Consider the following 14,236-nt stretch of genomic DNA (forward strand, 5'->3'; position numbering starts at 1 on the left):
CCTCAGTGTTTGCAGCTGAGAGGTGTTTGCTGCTGACAGGTGTCCAAGATGCTGTGCTCCAGGAGATGTCAAAAGTGCAGCCTTTCATCACCAGCACACTTACTTAATGATCTTTCTTCAGATCAGGTGGCACCAGTACCCAACAGTGACCAATTTCTTCTTTTAGGCAGGTCTGGAGAGGGAATGGAGATTGAAGCCAAAGCCAGGCCTTCTATCACAACCTTCTATCAGAAAAATCCCTTGTCTCTTCTGAGCCCCAAGAGGACTCCTGGCTCACTGGAACTTGCTCTTCAGCAGAAACAGCCATCCAAGGTGGAAATGCAGCTCCTCAAGGAGACTGATGTGGAAGTCTGGCAGGAGCACTGATGCTATCTGGGACAGCCTCCCAGGGGAAATAAATGCTTCCAAGATACAAGAGGCTCAAAGGAAATAGCTTCAGAGGAAACATGATGCAATTCAAATTTGAATCACAAAGGCTTTGCTTTGGCTCAGACAAGAAACTGAAGGGTGCACAGCCCACATATGCTGAAGGGCTGCTTGTGAAGGGAGTGTTGCCTGGTCTTGTGGGTGCAGGACAACAAATTGGCTCATTAACAGTGCTTGCTCAAGTGCCAAAAAGGGAGAATAGAAGTTGGAAAAGACAATGCTGCTGTACTTCCTTAGGGGTACGCATACCTCCCAGCAAGTGCCAATTTTATATGACTGACAGACTTTGCAAGTTGTGTTTCTTGTCAAACTCAACAAAGCAGCATGCAGCTTTAGGTCAAGCATCATTTTATTTTACCAATCGATATGCAGAGAGACAAGCAGCTAGAATTAAACAAAACCAAACAGCATTTCTTCCATTCCTTACTTACTTTCCGGTGAAGCCCCTCCACCTCACTCTCAAACTGTTCCTTGTCCTGCTTTGTTTGGATCTGCGTCTCTCCCAGAATTGATTCCAGCTCTTCATTGCGCTCAACCAAATCCTCGTGCTCCTGCTCAAGTTTCTGGAGCTTGTGAAGGAGCTGTGAGTTCCTGCCCTCAATGTTTTCAATCACCTCTCGGCACCTGCACACCAATGACAAACACCACCAAGACTGGAACTGCTGTGTGGGATGGGATCAGGCAATCTTTTCCTCCTTGAAGCTCTTAGAAGAGACTTAGCAGCAGCACATCCTGAGCAGGCCACTCGAGAATGAAGCTTTGTCTTCCCCTAAAAATCCCAGTTTACATATTTAAGTCTGGAAGCCAAGTGCCTTGGTACATCCCCTGGACAGCAATCAAATCCAGAGAAAATCCTCCCAGCAACAAAACAATTTCAAAAACAACACTTCTGCCTGCAGGGAGCCACAAAAGCCCAACACCTACTCATTTAGGAAAGCAAAAAGCAGGAGAAAGCGCCAGCGAACAGCCTGCATTCTTGATACACACCCACTCAGGACTGCATTACCTCCAAACTTTCTAATTTGAAAAGAAAGAAACAAAGCTGGCACCAAAGAATATTCTAAAGAACCCGATACTTAAACGCACACCACAGGACAGTGGAGCAGCAACCAGAATACAAAATAAGCCACTACAAAAAGACAACATATTAAGAATTTCTACACTACAAACCTTTTATGAAGAGTTTCACTACCCTGACATCTGTCTTCTTGATCTGAGCCAGCTTTGTCTGTAATAAAATCCCCTTCAGCCCTCCCTTCATCCTTCGTGCCCTGGGTACAAAAAAAAAAAAAAGAGAATTTAGCATGACATGATGTGATGACCTTGGCATGATGTGATTCTAAAGCTGCCCAAGTCTCTAACAAATGAATGGGACACGAGCTACATCAGCCTGTGTTAAGATAATCCACCAGCCATAAGAGTAGAACCTCCCAGACCATTAACAGTTACGAAGGCAGCAGTGGGTATTAGCTTACACCAACAGATGTGCTCTACACGTCTACACATACACAGAAAGGATTTGCAAACAAAAGGCACTTGAAAATACCTGCAGAGAGCAAGCTGCAACTTCTTCAGTCTTGGCTGGTGCGGGCAGCGGGAATCCTTGTTTCTCACCCTTTTGATACTCGCTGATCTCCTCTTTGAGCTGTTCAACCTTCAAAATAAAATAAAAACACCTGTACTTTTGGTGGATGTTCATCTCCCTGTCTTATAGAATTAAGATCCTTCTCAAGCTGATAAACTGAAGATTTATTAATATTAATTGCTCAGCTTGAGGAATTGGCTGAGATCACACGGCTGGTACTGCCAGGCAGCCTCACACCAGAGAAGTAAAAGCAATAAGAGGTCAGCCTGCACCTCACCCACTGCCCACGCTTCTCTCAGGCAGAAACACGACTACAGGATGCACAGCTCCCGTGGCTCATAACAAAGTATGCTTGCAGCTTTTACAGATTAGAATGACAGCTTTCTAACTACTACATCAACAGCTAAATCACTTCTTCCTAAGGAATAAAGACACTTAAATTTTAACTTAACAACATGTTTGGTTGGAAGTGATCTCAGTCTAGCTACGTTTCTTTTTTGCATGGATAAGACAATCTCTATTATCCATATACGTATGTGTGCATGTGCAGCACAGACTGTCCTGTAAATCCAGGTTTTAGATAATAACACAACACCAAGATCAACGTGTTTTGAATGCAAGGAGCAGAACTACATACTAAAAGTTTCAAGTCCTCAAATGTGAATAAATCTCGCTCAAGAAAGTAAGTCCTTGATACTATTTGAAAGAGATGAGCAGAATATTCTCAATGATACTTATGTTATTTTAAAACTGCTAGCTTTAATCCAAGAGAACAGCAAGATGTGGGATGGCAGAAGTAATTAGAGACTACTGAGAACCAGCTGTAGGCTGGTGAAGGACTAATACAAAGAAATTGTACAGAGTCAAAACTTGTGCCAAATTAGAGGTTTTAATATTTACTCCTCATTGGCCATCTCGCTAAGGAACTGTTCTGTTGAGAAAGATAGCTGCATTCAGAGAATTCTAATCTTACTATGTGAGCCACTTAACTAAGAGTAATGACATTGACTTAAGATGTTTATGAGGCACGTGACATCAGAACTGCAGTTCTGGAAAGAATCACAGCAAAGAGAGGGAAAACACAGAGGCAGGGCAGGGAAAGGAGCACAGCTGAGCATCAGGAACTAGCCCAGGACTGCCAGCTGTCAGCAGCCTGCTGAGCCAGAGAACAAGCCAGGACAGGATGGGTACTCACCAGATCGAGGAACGTTTTTCTTTCCAAGTCGAGCGTTTGGACCCGGGCACGCAGCGCCAGAATTTCCTTGTCCAGCCTGCTGTTGTGCTCCATGGCCTTCTGCAGCTCCGTCCTGTCTGGACACAGCACACGGACTGGTCACCAGCTCTAACAGCCTCAGCCCTTGACCTCCACCAAGCTCAGAGCGGAGCTACCACATGAATTTCTGAAACTGCATTGCCCTTATGCGCAGGTGTGTGACAGCAGAGTGCAGAGAGATGCATGTGGGAGCACAGTTCTCTCATTCAGATAGAGGTTTATGATTCTGGAGATCCAGGTTCGATACCAGCACTACTGAGCCATGCTGCGCTTACTGCAGGAGCACAGCAGTCTCAAGTTCTACTCCCCTGACCATCCGCCACGCACACGTGAGCTATGCTGTATTTCAAGTTACAGCCTGAATCAGCAGCATGGACAGATCTGGTGTCTGTCCACAAAACGTACTTCAGAGTAAAACAGTTTGGAAGAAGTTTCCTTATAAGTGAAAACTTCCAGCTTCCAGCATAACATTCACAATTTGCTATGAGCAGAAAGAGAACCACAGTGTTAATGTATTGATATTTAGGACATGATGAGTAGAGCAAAAGTTATGGCCATGTAAGTCTGAATCAATAAGCATATGTAACCATCATGAATTAACACAGACCAGTATTTTGCCTGCAATAAATAGGAAGATGTCTGTATTAGGAGCACACTGATAGCAATAGGTCTACAAAGTGCTTGTGCACTGGTCTGCTATTCCTAATTATAACCAGTGGGAAACTAGTTTTCCTTAAAGGAATGAACAAAGGTTTTTCCCTTTTCAGCTTAAACTTGGCTTTTTGTCAGGCAAAACTAAAACCGTACCCAGTATCTTGGTTCCAATCTGGCAAAAACAACAACAAAAAAACCCACACAAAACCCAACCACAACCTCAAATCCCACTTCAAGCAAGGATTGCGCAACTGGATTTTCACTTTCTGTAATTTAAGATGAAAAAAAAAAAAAGAACATGAAAAGCCTTCTACCAAAGCATTCATTTGGCCAAAAAGCCTGTTTATTACTAAGGAAAGCCTTAAGATGGTTTTGGATCTCCTCTGCTTGTGAATTGGGTGACTTACCACCTTGTCTCCATTCGTCCATGCCTTCTCCCTGGCTCCCAGACACTTGCAACACTGACCACGAGGCAGCTCCTACAAGAATAACAAAGGCAATTTTGCTGTGGTCACATGTTTCTGAACACAAAACTCAGCAGCATTTTTGATGTACTTCTCTGTTAAATATGAAATTGAAAGAAAACTTAGAGCCATTTAAGAGGCAGGCAGCTAAACCACTGCACGTGATTTAAAATCTCTAATCTCCATCACCAAACACTCAATAGCAGGGCTACAAACCAGCCAGGAGCAGTCTTGTACTTTCCCATTAACACAAGCAGGCTGCTGCAAGTTTTTGTTGAACCAAAATATGCCACTTCAGTGGAGTTTTACCGAAGATCAGAGATTTTGTTTCTATTAAAATAATGTCTTCATTCATAGCTCTGCAGTTTATAGGGAAGAGATGGCATGCAGATAGGCAGCGTCAGGAGAACTCACTCATCTTGCACTCTAATATAGCACAATAAACCACACAGACGTAGAGAGCACCAAACCCTTACTCACAGTTTGGAAAGCCTTAGATTCATTTGATACTTAGGGAGATCCACTGAGAAGAGTCACGCTGCATCCTGTCCAAAACCTGGGGAAGCAGTGCCGTTTGGAGGCTGCAGCACACAATGCACTGTGCCCACAGACGCACGCGTATCAATCGATACACAGAGCAGATAACAGCAGAGTGCTCGTTTCAATGCCTGTGATTAAAAAGCTGTAACTTTGGGTTTAGAGGCTGGCGAGGAGGGTTAAGGACACAACTGAATGTTGTGAAAGCTGCGAGGTTAGCGCCGTGATCTGTGATGCTCACATCAGCCCTGCCCAGGTGCAGCCGGTCTCCTTGAGTGAGATAATCACTGCAAATGGTGCTCGCCACTGACATTCCCTATCACAGAGCTGGGGACAACTAGAGTAGCCCAGAGAAAAACATCTAGGGGCCAGTGTTTTGCCAGGGGGGACTCCTGCGATAGGCAGCAGTGAAGCACCTGGCTTTAGGTATCACATCCAGAAAACGGGGTTTCATCCTGACTGCATTTACCAGCTGCATTCAGGTTTCCTCATCACCGAGGTAACATCTGATGCTGGTTTTTTTCACATTACAAGCAGGAGAGCCTTTCTCCAACTGTCCTATGTAAGAAGTGTAAGGCTTACGGTAAACAGGGCTGGGCTAAATGCCATCTAGTAACGAGGAGTGGCACGCAGCCACAAGAGGAGCACTTACCTATTTTGCTCTGCTCCTTTCCCCGTGCAGCCAGCTCGTCTGTCAGCCTCCGGATCGTTTCGTGAGCCATCAGCAGCCTCTGTGTGGCCTCATCCAGGTCTCGTTCTACTTTTACACGTGACGCCCGTTCCCTCTCCAGCTCTTCCCTGTAGGGCTGAAACACACAAGCTAGTGCTGCAATGGAAATGAGATGACTCTTGCAGTGACCACAGATGCCCCCTCCGAGCTCCTCCTGACCTGGAACAGAGGTGGCAACACAAACAGAAAACAGGGGAGCTTGCAAAGGCATGCTGTGAGGGACACATGCCAAAACGCAGACATCAAACAGTGTGCCATGGCTGTTTCCTACAGAGCTCTGTTTTTTCCCCCTTGAAACAAAGGAATTCATCAAGTAGCACCAAGCTGACATGATTGCAGTGGCTGCATTTCCAAGCTCACTCACATCTCATAAGCAAAAATCTCTAAGTAACCTCACAGCGTGCTGAAGAGCAGACCCACTGCCTGAAATCTCACCTACATGCCATGCCACCAGCAATCAAATATGTAAATGTATTACCTCATTTAGTGCATCTTCAGTACGCTGCATGGGTTCACACCGTTGCTGGAGTTCATCTTCTAACTCCTGATGAATGTGAGAAAGAGATTTTAATAAATCAGCACCACAAGAAAGCATGTTGCTATGCATCCCTGGACACTAGCACGTTGCATTTTCAGTTTTAACATACCTTGATTAGGAGGGCATTATAATTATACCTTATAAAGAGCAAGTTCCAACCAGATATCTCACATCCCTGTGAAAATCCTTCACATATATCAGAGACAGCTACACAAAAATGCATGTTCATACGAAGACTTTCTGGACTTCCAGCATAACAGTGAACAAGCATGCAGCAGCTCTTTTGAGGATTAGAAAGATTACACGTTCCAGTTAAAAGGTTAATTGCTCTTGTTACTCTATTACCTTGAAACACTGCTGTGACTCTAATGATTCTGTAGAACAAGTGTGATGCTACCAAGAAGAGCAGAGTGCTTAATAACAGTTTCTAGCTTAGAAGCATGAACACCAATAACATCATTACAGGAGAAAAACCAAGTTGCTTTAGAGAAACTGTTCTCCTTACAAGTAGGCCTCCTGGTTTTAAGAACACAGAAAGAAAAGCACCCAGTTTACAAACTGCAGGGAATTTTGTTTGACTACCAATGAGCAGCATTAACATCACGATCTGTTATGATCATGCAGTTGATACATTTTCCTTTCCAAGTCTCATTCTTCTAAACACTTTTACCCAGGAGTCAAGGCCTGTCTTGTTACATGATCACTACAGGAGGAATGAATGGTCCTGAGAGAGGACAGCAAGGAGAACCTGTTGCTGCAGAAAGTGTAGGTCACAACAGCAGTTGGAATGCACGACTATGCAGCCAGCTGGGGAGAGCATTCAGCCCCAGGGTGAATTAAGGTGCAAGAAGGAACAAGAGCAGGAGGAGAAAGCAGGATTTCTGTTCTAGCTCTCACCCCTGCTTGCAGTCATGCTCCTTGCCTGCTTGCTCTTTAAAACGATGGATGGAACCTCCACTTACACCTAACAGGGTAAGTGCATCAGCTGCATCTTCAGAAGCATGAGCTCCATGCAGGATGGTCTGGATTCAACATGAGACTTGGAAGCATCTGCATCCTTCAGTTGACCTGGCTCTATTTCTCTTACTCTGCTGCTGTACTGAAGGAAGAGTGGATCTGATCACGGTGGGTAAATGCCCAGTGGCAGGTGTGGTTAACTGGCATTTCACTGAGAACTTACAGCTTTGCTTCCTCCTAACAACGCTGGGGTTCTATTACAATGCTTCACCAGAAAAATGGTCAGTTTTCTGCAATCGTTTGTATCAAGTGGCAAGACAGTCACAGGTAGCTCATTTGGGATTTGCAGAGAGACATTTTCTATGGAGGACTGGGAGGCAGCACCTCAGGGAACTGACCCTTGCTGGTTTCTTTGATTCCGAAGAAGATACATCTGAAGGTGCTATTGTACCAGAATTGACAACCAACCCCACAACAGCGAGGGAGGGACCCTCCAACCAGAAATAAAATAACCTTGCTCATTATCCCTGTGCAAGATGTGAGAGCAAATCAAGCGTAAACACACAAGTGTGAAAACCTACTAAAAAAAAAAAACAACATGAGCATGAAGAATCTGCAGATAGAATAATTTTTACTTAAAAAGAAGTGAGCACAAAACCATCCTTTTCCTCAGCACGCTTTCTATCAGCCCAAGCAGCTGAAGCAGGGCATACCTGAAGCTGCGCAGCACACAGCCTGTCTACGCAGCTGTGCGAGTTCAACTTCTGATCTGCGACCTCCAGTTTCTCCAGCAGTGCTGTTCTTTCCACCAGTAAATAAGCGATCTGTTCGCTGGCATTACTGTGAGCTATTTCGGACAAGCCTTCCTGTTCCAGCATCTCCTGGACCTCCTTGACCTGGGCTTCTGCAAGGCAAGGCTTTCCGTGAGCAAAGGAAGAAAGTAAGCCTGATTGACCCCTTGCAGATCTCATCCCAGTTCCCCTAAGCGCTCCCTTTTGCAACAGCCCCAGTTTCTCCCAGAACCCTACACAACAGCTCATAGAACTTTTAATCTCTCCACCTGCTTTCCAGATCCCTCGCTCCCTCCTGTCGCCTGCTCTGACCTATTATGTCAGCCCTAATCCCCCTGGTCCTGATGCTCCTGTTCACAACACCCACTACCTTGCCTGTCAAGCAAGAGATAGGACCTGCTGAACCTGAGTTCTCTCGCCTTTAAGAGGAGCGAGTTATTCTGGCCATTTCCCTCTACCCAACAGCTCAGCTTCACCAACCTCATTATCCTTGAGCCTCTTACCCCCTAACACAGTTTGGTGGGAACTAAACAACAGATTAAAAAGGCCTTGAGATAAATGAAACAGAGGGGCAGGCAATCACAAACATTTTCCTTGAAAGAACAGACAAAATCCCCTATCACTCAGTGTGTGGTGAGGAGGTAGATCTGAACAGCACTTTTTTTTCCCCCCATGCACATTCCAGCAAAACCAGCTCTAATCCCACAGGCTGATGACTGCTTCTAGTAACAGACCTCCTCCAAGGCCTCTCTTGGAGGATTAAGGGTGTAAAAATCCCTTTTAGAATCAAACTGCCAGCTCTTCACAATTTCTCCCAAAGTTACAGCTAAGAAGACTCTGCACTGGGGAAGAGTTCAGGATTCAATGGCTTTCAAAGCAAATGGAATGCAATGGCATTCCCAAGAGAAGCTGGTGCTTGGTTACAGCTAAGCACTGTGGTGTATATGACCATAACTGGCTTTACTGCTCATTTCTCATCAGCCTCGCAATCACTTTTGCTCCAGTAATTTGATGAATATGGAAAAAAAAAACATCTCTCCCAATTTCTAGCCCAAACTACATTATAAAAATTGACACGTGACACCAGATGGAATCAAGGGGAGCTGTGGGTTTGTGTGGAGGAAGGAGGGATATTCACACTGTTTCACTGCTTAAAGAGCTGAACATTGGAAGTGAAGCAAACATTTCTTGTACTCTCACACAGGAAAGGTTTACTGCTCTGGATAAGTCTGCTCCACACTCCCACACACTGGGTTTAACGGGGACCCAGCGCAATCACACCCTACGGCTCAGATCAATGGCATGTTTCCACTCTGCATTTTGCAGCTGGCTCTATCCAGGCCTATGAATGGAAAACACCCTGCGGTTTCCCCTTCGCCCTCCCTGTGGTTACAAATTGCAGCTTATTCAACAAAGAGGTCAAACACAGCTCACTTGCTGCTTCTCTCTTTGAAGCAAACCGCAAAATATTGCATTCTGCAATTGAAGAAAGAATTCACCCCTTGCTCCATACGCATTAGGAAGAGTCCACAGCTCACACTGAAGCTAAAAGCCCATCTAACACCCAACGTGCCCTACAGATTCCTGCCATGGCTTTGCCAAATCCCACCTGCTCCCAGTCAGGGTTACGGTTCCTCTGAAAGCTGCTCTGCGTACAGCCAGCAACAGGACAGCAGGTCAAAGGGACTGACAGCTCTGAGCTACTACCACTGCTTCTACGCTGCCAGTTTTGCTTGAAGGTATTTGCCTTCCATCCAATCTGCAAAAATAACACTACATGATTTAGTTTGTGGCAAGAGGATCTAGACGTTTTGCACACGCTGAAGAGAAAGGCAGATTTGGGAGGATGAGGGCAGTCTGCTGTATTTAACACAGACTGCTGCTTGTAGAAGCCTCCTGATCTCTCACCAGCATCCCACAAAACCCTTCTCTACCATATCCGTGTTTGAGGACAGCAAACATCTTCTAGGACCAATGTCATAGCAGTGCACTGACACATTCCCATGAGCAAGCAACCACTGCACCACCACTTTGGAAGCAGGTTTTCTATTTGCAAAGCCACATTGCTCTTGCAGGGTTTCTCTCCCTGCCACACAGGGACAAGCAATTCACAGCTATCACACCCACAACAGGAGCTTCATCCTCTCACCCATGTTGCCTACACGTCAGCAATACAGCTCTTATAACGAACAGGCTGCAACTATTCTTTTTGTTTCACTCTTAAATCACTGTAGGCCTCAACTGCATTGTGTTTTACCACTGGCACATTTGTTTTTCATAAAAGCTTTGGTAATTCAGTGCACGAGTTATCGATCTACCCTCCAAAAACACTGAAGCACACGAGATGAGAACCATCAGAAATGGATTATGAACTGCCTCGAGGACAGGAAAAATTTCTCTCTGGGCAGAGGTACCAAATGAGGTAAAGCCACATCAATAGCTCAACATAAAACCAGGCATGGCTACAGTGATTCTCCAGGCCAAATCCTCTGGACTCGCCTTACTCAGATTTTTGTTTAACAATCCCATTAAGATAGGGTCTTCCTTTTCTTAAGACCCCTTCTCCAGCCCTGTTTTGATAAAGCCTGATCTGCAGTATCATCTTGTCCCTCCTAAAGAAAAAAAAAAAAAAAAAACAGCAAAACAAAACAAGAGGCACAGTGAGACCTGGAGGACAGCCAGCCTCTAGTTCCAGGCCCCCCGCCTGCCCTACACCCACAGGACTTGGGAGAAATTCTCTGGGCTGGCTTGCACAGACTTGAGCTAAAAGCAGAGGCCAATGGAATGGAACCAGCAGCGACACAGCATCAAACCCTGCAGCCACACAACAGACTGCAGAGGCACAGAGACAGTGATGGGCAGTGTTCGTTGTAAAGGAGGAAGGATAGGTGGGGAGGAACCAGAAGGGAAAGAGAAAAGTGGTAGAAACTACAAGCAGCTGGGGCACATCATGTCCAGATCCACGGACATCCAGCTGGAGTGAGCACTGACAAAGGAGAACTCGAGCACCCACTTCTGAGTCTGAGCTTTCAGAGGGAAAGGCTGATGTGCAGCCACGAACATTCAAGGACCGAGGACACAGCTCCAGAGGTATTCCACAGCCTCCAATTCAAAGCTGCTGCAAGGCATGAAACAGCAAAGCGCCAGCCTTCCAGCTGCCCCTCAGTACATAAAAGCACTGTACAGCACCAAAGCACTGTGGAACCACAGAATCCTCTCAAGGATGGAGGGCTGGTAGCAACCTGGTCACAAATAGCAAGCCACCAGTGTAATGGGCATGGAACTCAGTATTCATTTGAGTGTTAATCATTGCCAAACAGCCATGAGAATCCTTAAATAACAGAAAAAAAGTGGAAAAGAGCAGAGCTACCAAGAAGTAAATTCCAGCAGAACTTCGGGGGACATTTCCATCTCCTGCCTGCCACCTGGTGGGGAAGATGAGGGAAAAACCAGTACAGTTTTCTACCACAGCGATGTTTGCAAGAAGTCACTCCATCATTACAAAGCCCTGTGCAAGTGGCTGCAGCAGCAAACAGCTCCAGGAGCCCACAGGGGCCACAGAAGAGTCAGGTTTTCAGACTGGGCTTAAACTCACCTGTCCTGTAAGGTCACACTGTCAGACACACTCCCTGAGATCTGCTGGCTGCCCAGAACAAACTCTCAAAACAGCAGTTAACTTCCCCTGTCTCCTATGTTCTTTGCCCCAAAATGAAGCGCATGCAACAAAGAAACTGTTCCAGCTGCGCTCCTCATCCCCACCTTCACTGCAGACCCAGGATAAGGCACAGCACAAAAGAAAGAGCTAACAGTAACAACAAGCTATTAGCAGTGCTCAGCGTGCAAAAGACAACGGTATTAAGTCAAGGATGAAGCAACCCTACGTTTGAGAGAGAAACAAACCATTTAAAGGAAGAGACTATATTCTAAACAAAATGATGGCACTAAAATAAACACAAACTACAGGATTTTAATCGCCATTGCAAATACATCAGTGTCCTTCAAAGCTGTCTTTAAAACTATGGGCCTTGTCTAAACCAAATCCAATGGCAAAGCTGCTTCACCACCTCAGCACAAACACAGCTCAGCACTCGGCTGCCTGAGGAGTTTGCTGTCAGTTAGCTTGGAGCTGGGGCTGTGCAGAGAGGTGGTGGTGCCCCATCCCTAGAGAGGGGCTGGAGGAGCTCTAAGCACCTGATGGAGCTGTGGGCGTCCCTGCTCATTGCAGAGGGTTGGACCAGATGACCTGCACACCACTGAAAGGAGCCAGGCACCATTCATCTGACACCTGCCCTGTAGATGTATACGAACATTGATGAGATCCTCTGAACAGCCCCAGGGCTCTCAGCCTTTCCTCATACAGGAGATGCTCCAGGCCCCAACCATCTTTGCAGCCCTCCACTGGACTCTCCCCAGCAGATCCCTGCCTGCCTTGAACTGGGGAGCCCAGCACTGGGCCCAGTGCTCCTGATGTGGCCTCCCCAGGGCAGAGCAGAGGGGAGGAGAACCTCCCTCACCCTGCTGGCCACACTCTGTGTCTATGCACCCCGGGGTCCCATCGGCCTCGAGGACACACCGGTGGCTCACGGTTACCCTGCTGGCCACCAGGACACCCAGGTCCTTCTCCACAGAGCTCCTCTCCAGCATCGTCAGTACAAGTCAGGGGCTGTGCATGGGGTTATTCCTCCGCAGCTGCTGAACTTTACACTTGCTCTTCTTGGACCTCATCAGGTTCCTCTCTGCCCAAACGTCGCTTGTCTCGTGAAGCCTGAAGCCAGCTCTGCAGGAACGCTGCCCACATCCCTGCTGCAAAGGGGAGGATTACCGTGCTGCAGCCGCAGCTGCGCCAGCTCCAGCCCGAGCCGCTCGTTGTCCCGCTCGCACTCGGCGATGACCGCATCCCGCTCCTGGCTCAGGCCGCGGACGTGGCCCACGTAGCGTTCCACCTGGGGACACAGGTCCGTGAGGCCCTTCCAACCCCTGCTGTCCCGTGCTTCCAGGATCTCTTTTTCCCACCAGCTCTCGCAGGGCGGCCCGGGCGCTTCATCCCGGGGCTCCGGCCCTTACTTCTCTCAGTTCCTCGGCCCGCCGCCGCTCCACGTCCCCCAGCCGTGCCTCGGCGCGCCGCAGCAGCCGCCAGGCCAGGCTCAGCTGCTCCTCCGCCGGGTCGCCGGGGTCCGCGCCCTCCGCTTGCAGCCAGCGCCGCACGTCCTCCGCCGGCACCGGCGCCTCCGCCTGCAGGGAAGCGAGACCTGCCGTGAGCGACGTGCGGCGCTCCCCCCCTACCCGGCACCCACCCGCAGAGCCCGGGCTCTCACCGGCGCGGCGGCGGCCGCCTCCATGCGGCGCGGGCGCGGGCCCGGGCCGCGGGGCGGTGGGGCGCCATGGCAACGGGCGGCCCAGAGCGCGGCGCCGATTGGCTGCAGAGGCGTCACTCAGCCCTCGGGGAGCGGCTAGGGGCGGGACTTCCGGACGCTGGCCAATCGGCGCTGCGCGCGTGGCTGCCCGTTGCCATGGCGCCCCGATGCCCCGCCCCTGAGTAATCCGGACCGAGGGGTCTCACGGCACCGCCCGCTCCTTTGTCCAAGTTCTCCAAGTGCCGGCAGGCTCCTCGCCCCACAACTCCCTGAGGAAGCAAACAGGAAGATCCCCAGCCCGAGGAACGCTCCTGCAGGCCGCGAGGGCAGCGCCTGGAGCGTCCCTTTCAGTCACCTCACACAGCGCTCCGGGCCTATCTCCCTCAGCTTGGGCCTAGCAGCACTGCACGGGCCCCCTCTCCCCCCTTCCCTGTCCCCAGGCCGCACGCAGCCCACCACATCCCATCCCACGACAGAAAGACCACTGCTGCGCAACGGCTGCTGGAAGGAACCGTGACAAAAACCCATTTTGCTCACCGCAGCTATTCTCTTTCCTCTCAGCCCACAGCTTCTTGAAGCCTCACAAGGGCGCCTCCTACACCAGGTACCAGTTCACAGCAGACAGTCAAGAGAAATACGCTCAAATAAAATAAATCACAACAGCAGAAGGTGTTGCCACGTTGCTCCAAACTGCATTTGTGAGCAGAGTTCTCACAGTGTAGGTCCGCGGGATCCATCCCGGAGCAACAGCTGCCCTCCAGCGTCGTCACCGCCCTGTTCTCATTCCGCTTGCCCCGGCCATCTCCCCATCCCTGTCAATGCCAGCTGACTGTCAGCACTGCACTTCTGCTCCAGCCTGTGACTGAGCACCTCATTTTCCACAAAGCTCCGTTCCTTCCGTCCAGAAAGAAACTCTGAAGAAGCAGA

At 48.5% G+C, this 14,236-nt stretch overlaps 1 protein-coding gene across 12 annotated transcripts in view; it reads right to left on the minus strand.

The window, feature by feature from the left end:
- CCDC30 (coiled-coil domain containing 30) overlaps positions 1-14,099 on the minus strand; it is a 28,485-nt gene extending 14,386 nt beyond the window's left edge. For 4 of the 12 annotated variants that reach the window (XM_021417773.1, XM_021417772.1, XM_021417771.1 and 1 more), the window contains exons 1-11: positions 13,271-13,309; positions 13,020-13,187; positions 12,778-12,898; positions 7,878-8,068; positions 6,148-6,213; positions 5,592-5,745; positions 4,346-4,417; positions 3,207-3,322; positions 1,973-2,080; positions 1,597-1,697; positions 858-1,050 (exon numbers count right to left, since the gene is read on the minus strand). In XM_021417773.1, the coding sequence (XP_021273448.1) occupies positions 858-1,050; positions 1,597-1,697; positions 1,973-2,080; positions 3,207-3,322; positions 4,346-4,417; positions 5,592-5,745; positions 6,148-6,213; positions 7,878-8,068; positions 12,778-12,898; positions 13,020-13,187; positions 13,271-13,294 (1,314 nt within the window). In that variant the 5' untranslated portion in view covers positions 13,295-13,309. The other 8 variants (XM_021417770.1, XM_021417776.1, XM_021417774.1 and 5 more) reach the window with 8 other exon arrangements.

Source organism: Numida meleagris, chromosome 20 (assembly GCF_002078875.1).
Source record: "Numida meleagris isolate 19003 breed g44 Domestic line chromosome 20, NumMel1.0, whole genome shotgun sequence".
Classification (NCBI taxonomy): domain Eukaryota; kingdom Metazoa; phylum Chordata; class Aves; order Galliformes; family Numididae; genus Numida; species Numida meleagris.